General features: G+C 39.5%; 1 protein-coding gene across 2 annotated transcripts in view; it reads left to right on the top strand.

The window, feature by feature from the left end:
- Positions 1 to 17,944, top strand: part of FAM167A (family with sequence similarity 167 member A) — a 37,481-nt gene extending 19,537 nt beyond the window's left edge. The window contains exons 2-3 of one of the 2 annotated variants that reach the window (XM_087717478.1): positions 7,950 to 8,332; positions 16,315 to 17,944. In XM_087717478.1, coding sequence (XP_087573604.1) covers positions 7,955 to 8,332; positions 16,315 to 16,578 — 642 coding nt within the window. In that variant the 5' untranslated portion in view covers positions 7,950 to 7,954 and the 3' untranslated portion in view covers positions 16,579 to 17,944. Of the gene's footprint in view, positions 1 to 7,798; positions 8,333 to 16,314 lie in introns of both variants that reach the window. The other variant, XM_014057223.2, reaches the window with a different exon arrangement.
- Positions 17,945 to 23,004: the final 5,060 nt, after the last annotated feature.

Raw genomic sequence — 23,004 nt, 5'->3', positions numbered from 1 at the left:
ATTTTCACATCCCATTTGCAATCATTTATATACAGGGTATTTACTATAAGAAAAGAAAAAAAAAAAAGAAAAAGGGAATAAAACGAACAAGTAAAAAGGAAACACAACTCATCATTCACAACCCCACCTAACCCTTGCGTCCTCCATACACCCCATCTACCCCCTCCAACTTTCCTTTCTCCCTCTAACACTCCCCTCCTACTTCCCTTTCCCCTCAAGCCTTCCTTCTCCCCTTACTCCCCAGACACCCTCCTTACATTCCCCTTACTCCTTACATTCCCCTTACTCCTTCCTTACTCCTCCCTCTTCCTTCCCTCTACCTCCCTCCTTGGTGTATGCCTTTGTTCGAGTGTTGTTTGATCTGATAAAAGTAAAGTAAACCAAGGAAAATAATAATAATAATAATAATAATAATAATAATAATAATAATAATAATAATAAAAAAAAAGGAACCACCGTATATAAATACATTCTTGTTCTTATTAAAACTATATTAACACCCCCCCACCCCACCCCCCACCATCCCCATCCCTAATCCTCCCGACTTCCCAGGGTCCACACCTGGCACTACCTTCTATCTAAGATATCTTGTATACATATGGATTAAAAAAATAAAAGTAATATATCAAAAAAAAAAAAAAAGAAAAGAAAAGCAGAGAAAGAAAAAAAAGGAAAAAAAGAAAAGAGAAAAGAGAAAAAAGAAAAAAAAGAAACCACTCTTTGTGTTGATCTCAGCCCCCCATCTTTATCTATGCTTAAATAGTATAAATCATTCTATCTATATTTTATTCTCATCTCTTACTTCTTTGCTATTTACCCCGACCTTCTGTAGACTCTCCCGTTCCCTTCCTAAACCTCATGATCCCTTCCAGTAAGATTTAAGCAGCGTAGTTTATGCCATATATTCAAATATAACTTTACAAACAAATAATCAAACTTTCCCATCTAATAAAATTTAAACAACGTAAATGATCTTTCTTTACCCCTTTTTCAAACAGTAATTCAAAATAATCTAACCCGATTTCCCCTTCTTAGTAAAGTTAAGCAGCGTAGATCAGATATTACTTTACACAGGAATCAATTTCTGTAATTCCAACCGACTTCCCCTTCTAATAGAATTTAAATAACTTAGTTCATTCCACATGTATTTTACCCTCATCCCCCACTTGTCTGATATTTACCACTATCAAATTTATACTACCATTTGTTTAAAATATAACTCAGAGCGATTTGTAGCATGAATCCTTCCACATATTCCAATAATACTTTCAGCAAAATTCAGTTAACCTTCTATTTTAAGGTAGTCGCTTCTAACAAAATTTAAACAACATAAATCATTCCACATTCTTTTTACAGTTATCTTAAGATAATCCCAAGCGGCTTCCTGTTCTAATAAGCTTTAAACAACGTAAATTTTGCCCTCATCCCTTGCTTGTCTAATATTTATCACAAATAACGTAGTACTACCATTTGTTTAAAATATAACTCAGAGCGATTTGTAGCATGAATCATTCCACATATTCCAATAATACTTTCAGCAAGATTCAGTTAACCTTCTATTTTAAGGTAGTCGCTTCTAACAAAGTTTAAACAACATAAATCATTCCACATTCTTTTTACAGTTATCTTAAGATAATCCCAAGCGGCTTCCTGTTCTAATAAGCTTTAAACAACGTAAATTTTGCCCTCATCCCTTGCTTGTCTGATATTTACCACAAATAACGTAGTTCATTCCACATGCATTTTACCCTCATCTCTTGCTTGTCTAATATTTACCACTATCAAATTTATACTAGCGTTTATTTGAAAAATAACTCAGAACTATTACAACCAACTTTCCCTTCAAATAAAAGTTAAATAGCATGGATCATATTCAAATAATGCTTTCAGCAAGAGTCAGTTAACCTTCTATTTTAAAATAGTCCCATCTAACAAAGTTTAAACAACATAAATCATTCCGCATTCTTTTAACCACTATCAGATTTATGCTAACGTTACTTTAGAATCTAGCTCAAAGTAGTTTCACCCAGCTTTCCCTTCTGATAAAAATTAGTCCACTTTTTCTACCGGAGAGAGGTCTCAAACCCCCATTCAGTCCTCAACTTTAGGAAGTCTTTTGAAGTATCTAAATTCTCGATCTGCGTTCTTCTGCTTCTCCGAGGGAGGAGGGGCTACCCCCTCCATCTTGCAGCCGCATGGCCAGCCGTTTGCTTTCTCCTTCCGCTTGTCTCTCCTCTCTTCCAAGCGCGTCAGGAAGTCCCGCCTTCAGAATCCTACAATAAAAATCTTGAGCTTCCGAAACAGAGTTAAGACGAAATCTTTGATTCTCAAATGTAACCGTGATGCCGGCAGGGGCCTCCCATCTGTATCGAATCTGTTGACTCCTAAGCTCTTTAGTTAAAAAGGCGTAGTCCCTTCTTGCTCTCAACATTTGGAGAGGTATATCTTTGAAGACAATCACGTCCTGGTCATCAACTCGGAGACTGTTATTATGGAACTTTTGCACAATCGCGTTTCTAGATTCTTTTGTAGAGAAATGTATAATTATGTCCCTCGGGAGCTGTCGCTGTTCCGCTATCAAAGAGTTCTGGCGATAGATTTTCCGAATCTGCCAATCAAAGTTAAGTCCCGGGCTTCCCAGCGCATGGCTGAAGGCTTCAGCAAATGTCTGTTTCAAATTCTCTTGCTCCTTTTCACGGAATCCTCTGACTCTTATTGAAAATGCCCTCCTATCAAAATTTAGCGTCATAAGCTGTTCTTCGTTATTTCTAATTTTTTCTTGTAAAATTTGAATATTGGTAGTCAAATCAAAATTAGCCTTCTCCAGACTTTCCAATCTGTTCTCTATTTCAGCAGAGTAATCTGACAGGGCAGACACGGCTGCAAACGTATTCGCCTTCATTTGATTAACTTTAGATTTTAGATCCTCATAAAGTTGCAATACAAATTCCTTAAGTTCTTGCTTAAGGGCATTAAATATTTTAAAGAGATATTCCTGTGTTAAAACTTCTCCAGTAGAGGGCGTAGGAGACAAAGGCTGAGTTTCCAAAAAAGATTGTTTAAATTCTTTAGACACATTTGTAGCAAGACGTTTCTTTGATCTGGGTGCCATAATAGATAAACAAGTAAGCAGTGCTTCGCTCCCCTCTATTTCCAAAGAAAAAGAGTTTATTTTGTTAAGGAGCGGTCTGCAGGAAGATAAGCCCGGCTAAGTACATCCAGTAATCATCCACGGAGAGAAATCGCCATTTTAAAGTCTATTTAAACAAAGAAGTCTTTAAGACAAATGGTGCTGGTATTTAAGATAGTAATAAAAGCATAAATCTCACAGGGGTGGTACCCTCCCGTATCAACTCTAGCTTGAAAAAAACTTTGTTTTGTCCTGGGGGGGGCTAGCCTGTCTGGGGCTGCCAAAAAAAAAAAAGGCAGCTGAGAAGAACTGGCCGGAGATAAAGGCTCCGCTTCGGCTGGATCTAATCTCTTCCACAGCCAAAAAAAGAAAAAGGCTGTGGCTTACGAATAGACCCTAACCTACGGAGCTATCCTCCCTGCCCCTCTCTTAGCCAAAAAGGGGTGCTATCTATGATCTTATTTAGATATACAGACCAGATCTCTGAGGAGCTCGGTGGAGCCCTCCTCGGCAACAGGCCACGCCCACAGGAAGTCCTCTAGCCTGTTCTCTTAACCACTAAACCAAACTGTCTCTCTCTATTTTGTTAATTCAGGTTTAATGGTTGTGTGAACCTAGCTAGTTCTGACAACCAGATTTTTACCTACAGTATATGTTTTTCTATTATCAGAAGAAATGAAACTCAGTTTTACAAAAATTTGTTCAGGATTGCATGAACCCCAATGACTAAGAGAGGAATTAGGGATAGAATCAAGATCACGTGAAGTGTTAATACCATTTTATAATACCATGGTAAGGCCACACTTGGAATACTACATTCACTTTTGGTTGCCACAATGTAAAAAAGATGTGGAGACTCTAGAAAGAGTGCAGAGAAGAGCAACAAAGATGATTAGGGGACTGGAGACTAAAACATATGAAGAACAGTTGCAGGAATTGGGTATGTCTAGTTTAATGAAAAGGAAGACTAGGGGTGACATGATAGCAGTGTTCCAATATCTCACGGGTTGCCACAAAGAAAAGGGAGTCAAGCTATTCTCCAAAGCACCTGAGGGCAGGATGCAATGGGTGGAAACTAATCCAGGAGAGAAGCAACTTAGAAGTAAGGAGAAATTTCCTGACAGAACAATTAATCAGTGAAACAACTTGACTCCAGAAGTTGCAAATGCTCCAAAACTGGATATTTTTAATAAGATCTTGGATATTCATTTGTCTGAAGTGGTGTAGGGTTTCCTGCCTAAGTAGGAGGTTGGACTAGAAGACCTCCAAGGTATCTTCCAATTCTGTTATTCTATTCTATTCTTAAATGTAATGGCAGAACAAAGATTACATCAAGCCCCACATCTGTTTCTAGGTGATAGTATTGTCTGATATTTTAGAATAATTAAATCCATATGTCAAATCACCTTGTTTTATCCCTTAGCCAAGCTACCTGACACAGAATAACACTATGGAGAACATTAAGTATGCTGCTTTGAGCTTCTCAAGAGGGAACGTAACCTATAAATGCAACAAGAAAGGAATGATGGAACAGATTCTCACGACTTAGGGCTTTTTCCCACTCTTAAGATGAGGTCATCCTTGGGTTGGCAAAAAAAATAAATGAATAATGAAATTTACTATATTTTCCCTGCATTTATCTCAGTCATGGCCTGGGGATGAGATGACAATTTAAAAGGGACTTTCAGGAAAAAAAAACATGTTGCCAGCGCATGTAAGGTCCCATGCTTGGTGGAAAGTGGGGAAACATCATAAACTAGCTTTTTCAAGACAATCTGGAAAAAGATAATTGAATTGAAGTTCTTTCAGTTTATGGAGTTTATAGGTGTAAATTCCTCTAGCCATTTTTTAGTAATCCAGATTACTAGATTTGGGGTGCAAAACGTTGGATAACCAATAGATGATGAACAATAGACTTTTCTGTATCTCTTTACTGCCATGTAGTGGTATTTTGCTGCAGATCAGATAGTCCCTGCTCTCTATTTATTCTTTCCCCAGTCACTGCTAAATCCCGCGCTTTCCTTCATAAACAATGGGTGACAATTCCTAAGAGAATTTTATACATTTTGCAGTTGCTCTTGGCTGGTACCAGAATGAAAGGGAAAACATTAAAACCAATTTGGCTAAGAACAATTTATTGTTAGCTTAGCCATGGTCTGGAGATGAGATGAAGACTTCATGGGGATTTAACAGAAAAGGGAGGTTGTTGGGACATGCTTAGGGGATGTGGGGAAACACCTTAGGTTTTTTTTTCAGGTATTCAACCATTTTGTGCCACTTTAAGGAAGCAAATATTTATTTCTGTATTGACTATACCTGGTGTATTAAGATAACTCTACTTGCTGTGCTACCATATATAGTCTAAAAAGAACAAAGGTAATTCATCTTGGTAGTGCTAAAACCAAAAGTTGCAATAAAGAATTATAATATTTCACTTAAATCATCTGTGCAAATAATGAAGAGGATGAAAAAGTAGATATTTATTCTTCATGGTGATTCTTTCTGTGAAAAGATTCAATTGAAATAATTACAGATTTGGTGTTTAAATTACAGGAGGCCCAGGTAGCATTCAGCAGATAGAATGACCCAATTACTCTGATTACTCGTTAATGTGCATGTACTTTGATGTCCAAGGACTCCTTTCTCTCCATGTTCTCAAATGGACAAAGAGCCGGTTTTGCTTTACATTGGACTTTAGAACAAGGGGCTTCAAGTACAGGACTAGGTGACTTTGTAATAAATAGGAGTTGCATAAACCATATTGCAAGTGAAATTTGAACACAGCTCTGCAGAAACTCACTTCGCTTATTCAGTTAGCAGTTTATCATTTATTGTGACCAAGTTTGGTTGTTTGAAGAAGACTTGGAAGCTCACATCAACCACAATCGGGGTAATCCCAGGTAAAGGTTAACACTTTCTCTGGAGTGAAGACTGGAATGCTAAAGTATGAATATTTTAAAATATGAAAATAGCCTCCAAATCAGTGGTGGGTTCCTACTGGTTTGGACCGGTTTGGCTGAACCGGTAATGATATGGTGGCCTGGGTTGCTGGAACTGGAAGCAACCCAGGCCTGCCATGCTCCTGAACTGGTTCCCCAGTCTCTTCTGCTGTTGCCGGCAGGTTTCTGTGCATGCACAGAACAGTTTTCAGTCAACTGCGCATGCACGAACGAAGTGAATACTGCATGCACAACACGCCTTCTCAGCGAACCAGTAGTAAACTGTTAGGATCCTACCACTGCTCCAAATGTGTTTTTGTTGTAACTAAAAAGCAGCCAGAGAAGATGCTGTGTCTGAGTGGAGAAATTGTGGGGAACAGTGGCAGTATGTAATCCTTTCTTCACACTTCAGAAGTGAACCCCTCAACTATTATTTATCGTGACTGCCCAAAAGAGCAACATCTGGTAGATTGAAATGTGACTGATAATACAGCTGTATGTGAGCTGTAAGTCCTTTCGCTTTAGGGTACTCTTTCACTGATTGTCACAACCTCCACATTTCCTTTTCAATTTAAAATATGCTCAGACATTGATATATGCATTATTTGTATGACGCCTAATTTGACCCTCCATAAAGGCAGCTCCTTTACTTATTTATCTATAAATAATGTTTATTTATTTATCCTTTATTTAGGGACGCAGTGGCTCAGTGGCTATGACGCTGAGCTTGTTGATCAGAAAGGTCGGCAGTTCAATGGTTCGAATCCCTAGTGCCACATAACGGAGTGAGCTCCTGTTACTTGTCCCAGCTTCTGCTAACCTAGCAGTTTTAAAGCATGTAAACATAGCAATAGCAATAGCAGTAGACTTATATACCGCTTCATAGGGCTTTCAGCCCTCTCTAAGCGGTTTACAGAGAGTCAGCATATTGCCCCCAACAATCCTCATTTTACCCACCTCGGAAGGATGGAAGGCTGAGTCAACCCTGAGCCGGTGAGATTTGAACCGCTGAACTGCTGATCTAGCAGTAGCCTGCAGTGCTGCATTTAACCACTGCTCCACCTTGGCTCTTGACAAGTAGAAAAATAGGGACCACCTTTGGTGGGAAGGTAACAACATTCTGTGCGCCTTCGACATTTAGTCATGCTGGCCACATGACCATGGAGACGTCTTCGGACAGTGCTGGCTCTTTGGCTTTGAAATGGAGATGAGCACCACTCCCTAGATTCAGGAACGATTAGCACATATGTGTGAGGGGAACCTTTATCTTTACCTAAAGGCACCTCTTGAAGTGACACAGGTTTTCCATCCTTACTACCCCAATCTCTTCCTCTTGTATTGAAAACAATAATGGTAAAAAGTTCAGAACATGTTAAGCACAATATAACAATCAGAGTTATTAATTGTGTAACACCCCGTCATTGCATTTCTTCTTAATGTCTGACTTCATCCTTAATAATCCACTTTATGGCCTGAAGCATAGTTCTTGACAAGTCTCATTGCAGCAAAATGTTTCTCTGCAAAGCTAAAAGCTTGTTTGCTCTTGCCCCAGAACTTCGCCAGATAGCTGTGCAAAATCTCTTAGCTAAATGTTTTCTTAAGTTGAAATATTCAACTTCCATTTCTTCTCAAGTCAAGCCATAGAAGGAAGTACTGATTTCATGTGTATTCTTTTTTTTTTTATGGTTCCTGGCTGAATCAAACAATATGCCTTTGTTTTTCTGCATAGATGATTGGATGAAAGGAGTGTCTTGAATTGAGTAGGGAAAATTGCTGTGTGCCCAGGAAGTTCTGAGGAACAAATCTCTGTTTGAATGGTCCTGCCTGCACCTGGGACGCTACTGCAAACCTTTCAGTGGATGTTTCTGATTTCTCAGCAGAAAGGATGACATCCACGCCAGAAATCCAGATAGAAGAAATGCTGGATAGTGTGGATGATAAGGCTGAAGGTGGTCCCCCATTGGATGACCATCTGCGGAATCTGAAAGCCCTGACAGAGAAACTGAGGCTGGAGACCAGGAGGCCTTCATATTTGGAGTGGAAAGCTCATCTGGAAGGACTGTCCTGGAAGAGCCATCCCAAACCTCCCGAGGAGGACATGGGCAGGCAAGAGAAGAAACCAACAGAGGAAAATATTTCTTTGAGAGAAGTGCAGGTTCATATCAATGGAAGCTCTTCCAGAAAACCAATTCTGCTTGTCCCAGAGAAAGTGTGTGGCTTTGGAAACATTGATGAAGCATTAAATTGGCTCCGGAAAGAGTTGGTAAGTAATTCCCTATTGTTTTTTAAAATTGTTTATCAGCAGAACCTCTAGGTATGTTTTAGGATTACTGCTGAAAAGACAAAAATGAGACCTATCCCTGGCAATGATTTTTTTAAAAAAGACTTTTCTTTTCCTCTTTCCCCTAGTTCTTCTTCTTTTTCCAATTCTTTCCCCAAAAGCACAAAGTGGAGTTTGCTATATGATTTTATAATGTTTCTGGAAGATTAATAGATCCTGACTCCAACAAGGCATTCAGTAGGAGAGTGATAATTGTGAGGCAGACATGGTAATATTAATGTAGATGCCCTATAGACTTGATAGACTTTCAGACAATTTGAACTAGGGATATACAGGTGAAACTCAAAAAATTAGAATATCGTAATGGAACTTAAAACTAATATATGAGATAGACTCATTACATGCAAAGCAAGACAGTTCAAACCATGATTAGTCATAATTGTGATGATTATGGCTTACAGCTCATGAAAATCCCAAATCCACAATCTCAGAAAATTAGAATATTGTGAAAGGGTACAATATTCTAGGCTCAAAGTGTCACACTCTAATCAGCTAATTAAGCCATAACACCCGCAAAGGGTTACCAAGCCTTTAAATGGTCCCTCAGTCTGGTTCAGTGGGAATCACAATCATGGGAAAGACTGCTGACCTGACAGTTGTGGAGAAAACCAACATTGACACCCTCCATAAGGAAGGAAAGCCTCAAAAGATAATTGCAAAAGAAGTTGGATGTTCCCAAAGTGCTGTATCAAAGCACATTAATAGAAAGTTATGCGGAAGGGAAAAGTGTGGAAGAAAAAGGTGCACAAGCAGCAGGGATGACGGCAACTTGAGAGGATTGTCAGGAAAAGGCCATTCAAAAGTGTTGGGGACTTTCACAAGGAGTGGACTGAGGCTGGAGTCAGTGCATCAAGAGCCACCACACACAGACGGATCCTGGACATGGGCTTCAAATGTCGTATTCCTCTTGTCAAGCTGCTCCTGAACAACAAACACCATCAGAAGCATCTTACCTGGGCTAAGGAAAAACAGACCTGGTCTGTTGCTCAGTGGTCCAAAGTCCTATTTTCTGATGAGCACAACTTTTGCATCTCATTTGAAACCAAGGACCCAGAGTATGGAGGAAGAATGGAGAGGCACACACTGCAAGATGCTTGAAGTCCAATGTGTAGTTTCCACAGTCTGTGTTGATTTGGGGAGCCATGACATCTGCTGGTGTTGGTCCACTGTGCTTCATTAAATCCAGGGTCAATGCAGCCATCTACCAGGAGATTTTGGAGCACTTCATGCTTCCTTCTGCAGACAAGCTTTATGGGGATACTGACTTCATTTTCCAGCAGAGCTTGGCACCTGCCCACACTGCCAAAAGCACCAAAACCTGGTTCAATGACCATGAGATTACTGTGCTTGATTGGCCAGCAAACTCGCTGACCTGAACCCCTTAAAGAATCTATGGGGCATTGCCAAGAGAAAGATAGAGACATGAGGCCGAACAATGCAGAAGAGCTGAAGGCCGCTATTGAAACATCCTGGTCTTCCATAACACCTCAGCAGTGCCACAGGCTGATAGCTTCCATGCCACTCCGCATTGAGTCAGTAATTGCTGCAAAAGGGGCCCAAACCAAATGCTGAGTACATATGCATGCTTATACTTTTCAGAGGTCCGATATTGTTCTATGTACAATCCTTGTTTTATTGATTGCATGTAATATTCTAATTTTCTGAGTTTGTGGATTTGGGGTTTTCATGAGCTGTAAGCCATAATCATCACAATTATGACACATCATGGCTTGAACTATCTTGCTTTGCATGTAATGAGTCTATCTCATATATTAGTTTCACCTTTTAAGTTCCATTACTGAAATAAATGAACTTTTGCACGATATTCTAATTTTTTGAGTTTCGCCTGTATTTTAATGGACCACTGTGGCTTACATGTGTTATGCAGCTCAATATTCACATTACAAAAAGCAAGAGCAGGATACATACATGCATATGCCTTGCTTCAATTCTGTTTTTAGAAAATGAGAAAATGGGGAAAGATATTATTTGGACTCATTTGAAACAGTCAAGGAGAAACTTCATTTTGTTAAGGCGTGTTTCTTTTTTGTCTCGGTATTTGAGTATTGCTTTTAATCACTTGGTGAGCAATATTGCAGCATGGTAAGACGTGTAATGCTTCAAACTGATGTATTAATAGATTGCATCCCATCATAAACTTTACATGGGGAGGAAAAATCTGTTCATATAACTTAAACTACCTGATTCCAAGGGTGAGATCATTTCATCATCAGACTGGAAATAGATGCTGTGATTATAATGCCACCTTCTCTAGTTTTGATGGAGATGCTTGTAGGGCCATGAGCTGAAAAAAAGAGGAAGTATTAGCAAAATACTTTTGAATTTCTACATATAGCCTCCATAAATGTTCCACCCAGCAAAATGAGAGATGATTCTTTAACGCTAAAAGGAAGCACTCAATCTGAGATTATAAAATCCCTAATCCTGGAATCAATGAGATGGGGGGGGGGGGAACAGGGCCACATCTGAAACTTATTTTTTAAAAATAGTTTCAAATGCCTTTTTCTTTTTTAAAGTGCGAGTCCAAGAAAGGATAATATTTGTAGCTCAGGGTCGAAATCAGGGGTCCTTGGTGTTCTCGGAGGTTGCTTATTTTCTTGCAGATGTTTCATTACCCAAACTATGATGATGTTACCTAGTTTGGATAATGAAAGGTCTGCAAAAAACCAACCAAACTTAAGAGAGCACCAAGGATCCTGCAAAGTAGTGATTACTAGCCAGATGGAGTGAGAAGTTATAATAGAGCCCTGCCAAATTACATAGACCCTAGTAAAATGACAGAGAGAGAGAGTGGGGGAGGGAGGGAGAGAGAGAGGGAGGGAGAGAGGGAGGGAGGGAGAGAGAGAGAGGAAAAAGAAAGAAAGAAAAGGAAAGAGGTATGTTTATTGCTTTTTCTCTTCAAACCTGGAGCCACTCATCAAAATGAATGCAATTCTAACCTCAGAAAGGAATTCTTACAGTATATAAAGTGCCAGCAATCCTACATGCTTCCAGCAGTCTCCTGGTAAGCAGGGACTTATTCCTTACCAAGAGCACTTCACATTACACTATTGTCTCAAAATGGGATATGGTCATCAGATGGGTAGCTTTAAAAGCTGGCTGGGGAAGAATTAATGGAAGGAAGTTAATTTTTTAAGTCATTGGAGTGAAGTAGAATTTAGAGTTCAAAACAAGTGCATTTTTGAATACCAGATGCTGCAGGGAAAACCTAGGAAAATGATTACTAGCTTAGGTTTTTTTTTTCCTATTGGTCCTCCTAAAAACATTTGGGAATGTAATGTTGTGCTGCTGAATTGGAACTGGAGAGACCTAAGTTCAGATTTATCCTCAATTATTAAAGTTCGCTGGGTGACTTAAGGTCAGGCACTCTCTTAATATTAAATTGCCTCAAAGAGTTGTGTGAAAAAGTTGAAGGAACATTATATGTCATCAGTGGTGGGATTCAATGTTTTTTACTACTGGTTCTGTGTGTGTGCCTTGGTGGGTGTAGCAGGGGAAGGATACAGCAAAATCACCATTTTCTCCCCATCCCACCAACCTGCTTTCCAGCTCCGTTCTCCTATGCAGGGCAACAAAAGAAGACGCAGCCGACCATCTGGGACTCGGGAGGCAGTGAATAGATTGGAGGGAGGGCCAGCCAGAGGTGGTATTTGCCAGTTCTCCGAATTACTCCAAATTTCTGCTACCGGTTCTCCAGAACTGGTCAGAACTGGTGGTACCACAGAGTACCACCTCTGTGTGAAGCTCTTGAATGACAGGCAAGCAAGCAATCTAGCAAATTAATGAATAAAATGAACGACACTGGACAATCATTGTTTCAGTTTAGCAATACATTCTTCTTATTTAAAAGTGTTACAGTAACTGAGGATAAAGAGAACAAAACATGATAAAGAAAAAACAACAAATACATTCATTGAAGCACATTCTTTTATTTTCATGCAGTTTGATTGGATAGCGTTTTGCATACGCGGTTTCTGGAAGGAGGAAAGCTTCTTTCATTCAATAGAATTTGTATTGGGGGTTGTCGAAACAACATAATTTTCAACATGAAATATTCCCATGCTTTTTCATCACTGCTTCCATGTTTTTCTTACTATAAGGGCTTTTGATTGAATGCCAGAAACTGTCTGTCTGAAGCACTCCAGGTCACGCAAGCAGAGGATAAGTTGCATTCATTTATTCTTCTTCTTACATCTCTTTAATTAAGGAAACTTTCTTAGAAACCCAGAAAACATCAGAGAAGATTTTATGCTTTAGCAGACTTCAGAGATCAACACTGTATCTCTGTGGAGTTGGAAGTATTATTTTTCTATCCCTGTATATGTTTACATTCCCAAATAATATTTTACTATGCAAGAAGCTTGCTAGTTACCCAAGCTATCAGAAACTAAACACAAGTACTGAACATGGGATGGAATCCAGCAATGCCATCTTTCTCCTCATTGTCCATGTAATTCTTCTGTCAACCATCCCAAGTTTTACCTTGTGCCCTTTATCAGCCTCTTCCCTCCCACTTTCAACCTCTCTGTTTTTATTTTATTAGAGTACAAAAAAGTCTTCTCACCCTGAAGGCAGAAAATTCTTGACAGTAAGAGGCTTTATCTCCCTGGGAAAAGTTTGATGCTATTGGACTTCAGCTGGTGAAAAGCTGATCCTTATAAGAAAGCGGGGGGGAGGGGGGGGAGAGAGAAATCAGTACAGGAAAAAAAATCTAAAAATAAAAACCATGTTCTAAAGCCACAAAGACACAGAAATGGCCTGACAGCATGGATTAACTTTGATCTAATCTGACATTTTGCTTTTACCAGCAACCTCTTAGAAAGAAAACAAGGATAGCTACCAAACTAAGTGTCAGCCTCTGTTTCGCTACTTGCTTTTCGGCTGTCATTGAAATGGGGAGGGGGAGGCATGGTATTTGGGAAGGGAAGTTTTTAGTACAGGAGAGATTATAAAAAGGGAACTTTGTTCTCACCATCTACTGTGCATGCTGGAGAAAGTGGATGGGCCCGCCAAGGCCAACTGTCCTGCATACCAAACTGATGATGTTTTTTGAAGATGGAACTCACATGACACCCGAGGGATTTGCAGATTGGACTAGGGATGAGGTTACTAGGGGGAGGGGGTTGGGTCACATAGTGATATCTATCATTACACGCGCTTTTGCCTCAGATCTTGCTTTGCTTAGCTGCTATCTTTTCAAAACCAGTAAAAGTACTCTTAATTCTGCGAAATGGAGTTAAGTGGTTTCTTTCTTGGTTGCTGAGGGAAGCTGGATTGATACTAAGCATGTTTAGCGTTTCATGAAAGGCTGCCTTTGAAATGTGATCCTATGTAATCAGATTTAGCATTTGTTCAATCTGCAACCCAGTCATCAGACTCTTCAGCAGCCTCCTAGAACTAGAAGTGATTCTTTTCAAGGAAGTTTCTCACAAAGTTCTCCTTAGCGAGATTCATTAATATCGTGGGTGTTACGTATAGGGGTTCGTTGTTAAATTTACATGTTTTCACATGCTCACCGGGGATTGGTTGCCCAAACCCCAGGAAGTTTAAACAACTGTCATTGGCTGGCTGCTCTGCCGGATCTCCTTAAAAGGTGAACTCCAGCAGCCCAGCCGGCAGAGCGCAGTCACTTACTCTTGCAGTAAAAAGTGCTGAAACTCACTCATGCCTTTCGCCTGCTGTTTCTCACCGATCTAACATTGGGATTAAAGTATTCCAGCAACTGAAATATTTTCAGTTTAGAATTAATATATATCCATGTATGCGAATATGGAGAGTTTCTAATTCCCCCCCCCCATATCCTGTTTGTAATCTACTGTGTAATGAAGTCCCTTCACTGACAATGGGGAGGATTTCAACTGGTTATTTACAAAAAAGTCCTCAGAAACTTTATCAGTCTGACAGTCAACTCTCATATTGGTTTTATAACGATGCTCAAGAAAAATACAGAACTAAAACAAATTAAAGACATTTTTCTAAAATAAGGTTGGCGGATAATAACCCTCCAAGGTCTCTTCCAACTCTGCTATTGTATTGTATTGTATGGAAGAGCAGGCAAAGATAAAACATGAAGAGATTCCCAGGCACCAGTAAACATTATTCTACTGCTGGCCTGACATGTTTTGAAAAATATATAAAAATATATCCTCACAAGGGAATTTAATGTGCATTGTTCAGATAGCTTCAGGAACAGCTTTTGGGAAATGCATATAAACTGCCCTCAGTAAAAGCTCCAAAGTTCTAGTGATGGGGAAAGAGTGGGATGATGTAAATGAGGCAACAGGAACAGCAATTAAATTCAAAACCTTTGGTGGCCACTAGGTGGCAGACATCCAACAAATGTAAATGATACACTGAATATTATTTGTAGGCAGTATTGCAATCATCATTATCTAGAATTTTATTAAGGTGTTTGGGTAGCATAGAACAGTGTGAAATGGTGAGGACTGGTTTTGTTATTAATTCATTAAATCTAGCATTAAGATATGTCTAAATGTCTATAGATTCCTGTCCCTGTGATTAGATAGTGTAGTATTTCAGATTATATACTGTATATAGGAGGAGCAGCATATGTAGGGAGATGATACAGATGTTAAAATAATAGTCACAGCAAAACAATCAAAGTCTCATCCCTTTGTATGGGCATGTAATATAACATGGCCATTCAAAATTACAACATCACTGAAGAAATGGATTTATGACCAGTTTTCACACTTAAGACATTAGTTACGTGATAAACATTCAGGCACTTGGCAACTGGCACGTATTTATGACAATCGCACTGTCCCAGGATCACGTTTGTAATTTTCCCAACCAGCTTCTAACAAACAAAGTCAATGGGGAAAGCCAGATTCACTAAATAACTGCAGTGATTCATTTAACCACTGTGGCAAAAAGGGGAACAACTCAATTAACAAGTACCTTGCTTGGCCATGAAATTTGGGGCTTAACTGTTGCTGCAATTGCCATCTTAGGTGTTGTTTTTTTAAAATCCCAATTCCCTTCTCCCCTCCATGTAGAAACTGCTATATAGGTAGTCCTCAATTTACAACTGTAATGGACCCTTCCAATTTTGATTGTAAGTTGTGACCGGCATGAAGTAGGTCACAAAAAAACCCTTGTCCTGGGACAAAAACTTTCCTAGACCCTGTACATCAGGGATTTTCTCATTGTGTTTAGAATAGAATAGAATAGAATAGAATAACAGAATTGGAAGGGAGCTTGGAAGTTTTCTAGTCCAACCCCCTGCTTAGGCAGCAAACCTTACACCACTTCAGACAAATAGTTATCCAACATCTTCTTAAAAACTTCCAGTGTTGGAACATTCACAACTTCTGGAGGCAAGCTGTTCCACTGATTAATTGTTCTAACTGTCAGGAAATTTCTCCTCAGTTGCTTCTCTCCTTGATTAGTTTCCACCCATTGCTTCTTGTTCTACCCTCAGGTGCCTTGGAGAATAGTTTTGACTGCCTTTTCTTTGTGGCAACCCCTGAGATATTGGAACACTGCTATCATGTCTCCCCTAGTCCTTCTTTTCATTAAACTAGACAGACCCAGTTCCTACAACCGTTCTTCATATGTTTTAGCTTCCAGTCCTCTAATCATCTTTGTTGCTCTTCTCTGCACTCTTTCCAGAGTCTCCACATATTTTTTACATTGTGGCAACCAAAACTGAATGCAGTATTCCAAGTGTGGCATTACCAAGGCATTATAAAGTGGTATTAACACTTCACATGATCTTGATTCTATCCCTCTTTTAACTATGGCAGCAGTGGTGATAAATAACCCATCTCATTTTCTGCCAAAAGAGGTACAAGTTGCAACCCCAGGTCTTTGCATCTCCTCTGCTGTCCTGTCACACTCTTCCTGATTTTGTGTTCCAGATGGAAATGCGCCTCCAGGACCAGCAGCTGGCTCGGCAGCTCATGCGCCTGCGCAGTGACATCCACAAACTCAAGATTGAGCAGACCTGCCACCTCCACCGGCGGATGCTGAATGATGCCACCTATGAGCTGGAAGAGAGGGACGAGCTCTCTGACCTCCTCTGCGATTGTCCCCTCACATCCTCCTTCAGCCTCTCCACCCCACTCAAGCTCATTGGCGTGACAAAAATGAACATCAATTCCCGCCGCTTCTCACTTTGTTAAAGTGGGAGGAATGGGCACCAGAAGTGTATGGGATGGGAGATACCTTCAAGACCTAGGAGAAGAAGCTCCCATTGTCTGGTTGGGAGATAGGCACAACAAGGGAGAAGAGAGAGTAAAGGGGCTCTTCCCCTGATCTAATAGGAGTGGGCTGTGGTGCCAGTCAAGATAGTATCCAGAAGGATTTGAGGACAAGTGGAGAATAAGAACAATGAGGCTCCCAAAGGACAGGAACACATCAAAATCTAAGTCATACAGGCAGAAGCATCTCTTCTTTCAGTGATTAAACTTATCCTAAACCATGTGATGACCTGGAGGCTCCTTAACTGAGAACAACAAAGGAGAAACATAGCTGAAAACTATTAGTGAAGTCTTTTGGCCCCATTCAAATGAGAGAGATGAAGAATTCATGTTGCTGCAAGGAAGAAAGAGAGAAGGGGAGCTAGCCAGAAAGTATTATGTACTATCTAAAAAAAGATTTCAGTTTAGTTTTTGTCAGTGGGATGCAGGTAATGTGTATATACAATTGTTTATAGAGATTCTCCAGAGCCATCCAGGTCATCATTGTCCCCAAGATGCTGTTCAAAAGGCAAGTAGACTTTCTTGGCTTTTTTCCCTTGAAAATGTTTTGCTTCTCATCCAAGAAGCTTCTTCAGAACTTCAGACCTGAAGAAGCTTCTTGGATGAGAAGCGATACAATTTCAAGGAAAATGTATACATTTTCAAGGAAAAAGAAAACAAGACAATCCAGTTGCCTTTTGTAGATACAGTTGCTAGTTTGCTTCTATGACCAACTAAGGTCTTCTTGTTGTGAGATGTGGTTTCTAGAATCTCAGTGGTCTCCAACCTTGGCAACTATATGACTTGCGGACTTCAACTCCCAGAATTCTTCAGCCAGCACATGCTGGCTGAGGAATTCTGGGAATTGAAGTCTATAAGTCATAAATTTGCCAAGGTTGGAGACCCCTGTTCTAGATTGTGCTTACTTGGGACAATTCTGTATTGCAGTTTAGGTGCCTGGTGTCCCATGATGCTGTTTCTCAGACCTTCAGATTTCAGGAAGTTAGTAATGGGTTTTTGCTGGTGCTCGGTCCAGACTGGCCATTGCAAGATCTGATCAACTGTTCCTCTGTTTTTGCTTTTCTCAAGTCTTATGGTCTAATCAGCTAGGTGAAAATTAGGCCTTAGTAGATATCACCCTCCTAGAATTTGATGAAGCCAAGCTGCTGACTTTCGAGCATGTCAGTTAAAGCCAGTGGTGGGATTCAAATAATTTAACAACCGTTTCTCTTCCCTAATGACCAGCTGGGTAGGTGTGGCTCAGTGGTCATGTGACTGGGTGGGCATGGCCAACTCCATGTCACTCACATCGATGAGTCAATGGGTCAATGGGCGCTTCGTCTTAGCTGTTACAATGTAATAAGGGTTAACCAGAGAGGTAGTTTCTATAAGCAGGGAAATAAAGATTAGGCTAGAAACAACACCAAAATGTTTCCTTCCTGCCTTCCTTACAGGATTAGCCCTGTAAAGTGGAAAAAACCAAAATGAGATTTCTTCCAACAACCGGAACTGCTTAGAAAGTTAATTGGTTATCCCGAATAGGTGCAAACTGGCTGAATACCACCACTGGTTAAAACTATATCAATAAGTGCATACATCAGGATATTCCAGAAGGAGTGGGATCAGAAAAAGCAAAAACAAAACAAAACAATGAATTATATTTTGCACCGTTTATTTCCATGACTTAGTACAGTTCATTACCAGAGGATATGAGATGAGAAACAATAGCTCTCAAATCTTGAGAAATGGACCCATCTTTTCCAGGGTTCAAACACAAATGTGCAGGCACTGGGACAAATGGGAGGAATCACACCTTTGTGCACTTCTGATAAGCAGCTGATGGACCAGTGTAGGAAGCCAAAAGTAGCATTTTGATCTGATGTAGCAGTTTAGTTATTTTGTCTTATAAATGTATATTCTGCCCTTCTCTGCTAGTAGTATCAAACAGGCTACATTGCTTCAGTTTCTCAGTCATTTCTGATTCTTTGTGATCTGAAGGACACAATACTGCCAGGAGTAACTGAAATGATAAAAAATGAAAGGACATTTATTCAAAGATCAACAGCAATAAGAATACTACAGAATAAAATGTCAGTTAAAGCAACAGCAAAAAGATATGGGTGGAAGAGGATTTTCAAAGCCAGAAGGAATGCAGAAGTTCTTCAGCTATCACCAAAAAAAATATAAGATAACAATAATTTATACAAGATGATTGTGCATTGCTCTCTAGACTGGTGCGCTTTATATGTGTTGAATGTATCTCCAATTATTACAGCCAACATGGCCAAATTAAGAGGGTCCCAAGATGGCTTTTCTTTGTTCCTGAAATGTAAAGAAAAACCATGGTGGCACAGTGTTGCAGTCTAATTTTTCTGAGTGCCAGCAGTTTGATTCTCACCAGCTCAGGGTTGACTCAGCCTTCCATCCTTCTGAGATCGGTAAAATGAGGGCCCAGATTGTTGAGGGCAATACGCTGACTCCGTAAACTGCTTAGACAGGGCTGTAAAGCACTGTGAAGCGGTATATAAGTCTAACTTTTATTGCATTTAATATAGATTAGCCATCTCCCAATTCCCAAAAGGTCATACAGTCTTGATTTGTTCCCACTTTACTCCTCATGAAATTACAAAAAAAAGCTTGTCACAAAAGTACAAAGAGTAGCATTTAAGCTCCTTTTCCAGATAGAGAATATCAGAATCAGGGGATGCTACAAAGAAGACCTCTTCACAGGTTTTCTGACTTATATCTGATGACAATTGGACTAAGGACAGTCCTGGACCACTAGACTGTCTTCTTATTAAAGTTGCAGAACATAATTGGATTCCAACTAAGCTCGGATACATTCTAGTTCTTGTCCTACCATATTTAGAAAGCTATATTTCAAAATCTTATATAAGCAGCTGCTTAAAGAAAATCAAAGACTTGGTACATGATTTGTAGACCAGCTTCTGAATAGTTGCCTGCAGGCACTTCCTCACTGTGAGTTCATGTTTAAAGCAGGAAAACAACATCTGTGTATGAAAAAGTAAGAAGGATGATTCTGTGACAGCTGGACTAAAAGAGAAAGTTCATTCTGCTTATTCACACAGTTTCTAACATATCTGCAATCACAACTTTGGCTTAAGCAGAAAATGTGCAGGAATGGGAAACTCAGATATTTTCTTTCCTTCCTGAAGAAAACAACTATCCAGGCATACACATTTAACATTATGCATACTAATATTCACATGTGCTGCCTCAAATAGCTGATATCCATTTCCTCTTGAAAACTTTGGAGGTTGTTCTACCTCTGAGATATAAGGATAATATTCTGTCCATTGGCATGTTGATGGGATCCATTTTGTTTTAATGATACTATCCTTTTCTATTCAAATAAATGATTTGATTCTTTTGGTATTGACTGGAAGTGCTTATTTTTTGTTTTGTTTTGGGGAGGATGGGAAGAAAGGGAAAAAAACTGAAGTGGAACATTCAATAAAGTGTTTAAACATATTTAATCTTCTTTTCTGCAAATTCAACGTGCCAAGATGTCCTAATATTGTGTCTATGACTGTTGTAACAAGAAAAAAAAACCTGGTGTAGATGTTGTTATCACATGGTCCAAGCAGTAAACAGAAATAATTTAGAACTGCATGGCAGAAATTTTCTAGAAAGGTACAGAGTTTGTCTACATACATCTAATTATGTTAGGATCCTGTTCAGGAAATTCAGTACATCCAAATCCTCCTCCCCATCATCTTAATCTATTCAAATCAGTTTCACAAAGTTGGAACATTTTCTGGCCTTTCTCTGGTTGTGTAAATATCTGGGTCCCATAAGTAGAATTGTAGCAGTACAGCTTTGATAGGACTATCAGATCCAGGCAGCAGAATTCTATTTCTATATCTCTTTGCTACATTCTCATGACCATCCGAATTACTGCAGTTTATGGAAAGCGCTGGTTGGGCATTATACAGAGAGGTGCCTTTGCCAAATGACAGGTATCTGGTCTCTTATACAACCAATTTGCAAGCCAAAAGGGCCCTGAAAGGTAGTTCCTTCTGGCTGGAGTGATGCCATTTGCCTGCAGCAGCCTAAAATGGCCAGTAGGAGGTGGATAGAACCAGAGGTGGGTATTCAGCAGGTTCTGATCAGTTCTGGAGAACCAGTAGCAGAAATTTTGAGTAGTTCAGAGAGTCAGTAACTACTCCTTCTGACTGGCCCTGCTCCATCTATTCTCTGCCTCTCGAGTCCCAGCTGATTGGGAGGGAATGGGGATTTTGCAGTATCCTTCCCCTGGAATGGGGAGGGAATGAGATTTTACAGTATCTTTCCCCTGCCACGCCCACCAAGCCATAGAACCAGTAGTAAAAAATTTTTGAATACAACCACTGGATAGGATCCATATCTCTGATCACATCAGTTGTCATTTCCAAGAACACTGTTAGTAAATATCCACAGCCAAAATAGTGTCAGGAGAAGGAGAAAGACATTATTTTAATACTAGAACAGCTAAGGAAGACATTACATTGACTCAGCAGTGAATTAGACAATGAGACAAATTTCCCAAGGACATTATATATAAAAAGCTGTCAGACTGTCGTTAGAGAGATATGAGAAAGAAGTTTAAAGAACACTATTCTGGCATGTGACAATTTATTATTGTTGTTGTTGTTATTATTATTATTATCATCATCACAACAACAGAATTGTATCACAGCGGCCAGTTGTTTCACCGGATTTGGCATTGAAATACGTCGTAACGTATTTTCGTAATATACATGCGGATCCAAGCAGTGCGGCTTTTTGCATTTGACTGATGGTGATTTTGTCAATTTTTAACTGTTTTAAATGTAATTCCAGTGCTTTTGGAATAGCACCCAGTGTGCCGATTACCACTGGAATTACCACTGCTGGTTTGTGCCATAATAGTTGAATTTCGATTTTTAAATCCTGGTATTTCATGATTTTTTCATGTTCCTTCTCGTCAACCTTGCTATCACCTGGTATTGCGATGTCTATGATTGTAACCTTATTTTTCTCAACCAGTGAGATGTCTGGTGTGTTATGGGCCAGTATTTTGTCCGTTTGTATACAAAAATCCCATAAGGTCTTAACCATCTGATTTTTGGTGACTTTTTCAGGCTTATGTTCCCACCAGTACGTTGTTGTTTCAATATTATAATTTTTGCACAAATTCCAGTGGATCATTTGTGCTACTGAATTGTGCCGCAATTTATAATCAGTCTGCGTGATTTTTTTACAGCAGCTGAGTATGTGAGCAATAGTTTCATCAACTTCTTTGCAATGTCTACATTTGGCATCATCAGAGGATTTTTCAATTTGGCCTTAATGGCATTTGTGCGGATAACTTGTTCTTGCGCAGCCAGGATTAGTGACTCTGTTTCTTTCTTTAATGTACCTGTTGTTAGCCATAACCAAGTTCTTTCACTTATTTTTCATTTTTCATTTTTCAATTATTATTAATACTAATACTAATATTAACATTAATGTTAATAATACTAATATTAACATTAATGTTAATATTAATAATAATATTAAAGTTAATGTTAATATTAATATTTAAAAAGGAAAACACAAATGCAATGGTCCAAAACTGGAAAGGGATTCTAAAATACTGGCAATAACATCTTTAAATCCTCACTTCAACCCCAATTATTTCAATCTGCTGTTACACCAGAGGAAAAGAAGTCAAATGGGTGTAAATAATCTTATTGTCCAAGGAAATAAAAGGGTAAGTGGCAACACTGTGTTTGGTGTCTGCCAGAATGAGGTTTTCTTCATTTGTTCTTTTCTGATTTGCAATTGCTTTAGGTCAGCAAAACATTGCTCCAGCCTAGAAGTGCTTCACGTATTTTACTAACTAATTCTGTAGATTGCTGTTTAGATTTATGTTGAAGTCCCAGAACTTGGTTCTAGGACATTGGAAGGAATATAAAATGTGTAGCTATCTTGTATTTTTATTTTAATAATTGGCATGTTTCAGAGAGAGAGAGAGAGAGAGAGGGGGAGGGAGGGAGGGAGGGAGGGAGGGAGGGAGGGAGGGAGAGAGAGAGAGAGAGAGAGAGAGAGAGAGAGAGAGAGAGAGAGAGAGAGAGAGAGAGAGAGAAATTCAGAATGCCCCAATGCTTAGGTTTTTTTAAAAAATAAAACTTCTCCACACTTATCTTTGGAGGCCTGTCTTTGGAGAAGACTTCCTGCTGGGCAAGATGAAACGAGAAAGAACTTGGCATCCTCTACCTGTTAAGTGATCAAATGAGCCAAAGGCATCTTTGGGATGTGCCGGTAGCAAAGCTCTATCTCCAGCAATTCCAAGATCCAAGCAGCAGGCAGCTGATCAAAAAGGTTTCCTGTGCTGGAGTTACTTAT

This window comes from Thamnophis sirtalis, unplaced genomic scaffold, assembly GCF_051295495.1.
Source record: "Thamnophis sirtalis isolate CommonGarterSnake01/CBP01778 unplaced genomic scaffold, rThaSir2_p1.2 scaffold_6, whole genome shotgun sequence".
In the NCBI taxonomy this organism is placed as follows: domain Eukaryota; kingdom Metazoa; phylum Chordata; class Lepidosauria; order Squamata; family Natricidae; genus Thamnophis; species Thamnophis sirtalis.
Note: the sequence above shows the minus strand (reverse complement) of the source record. Positions and strands in the feature narration are given on the sequence as shown.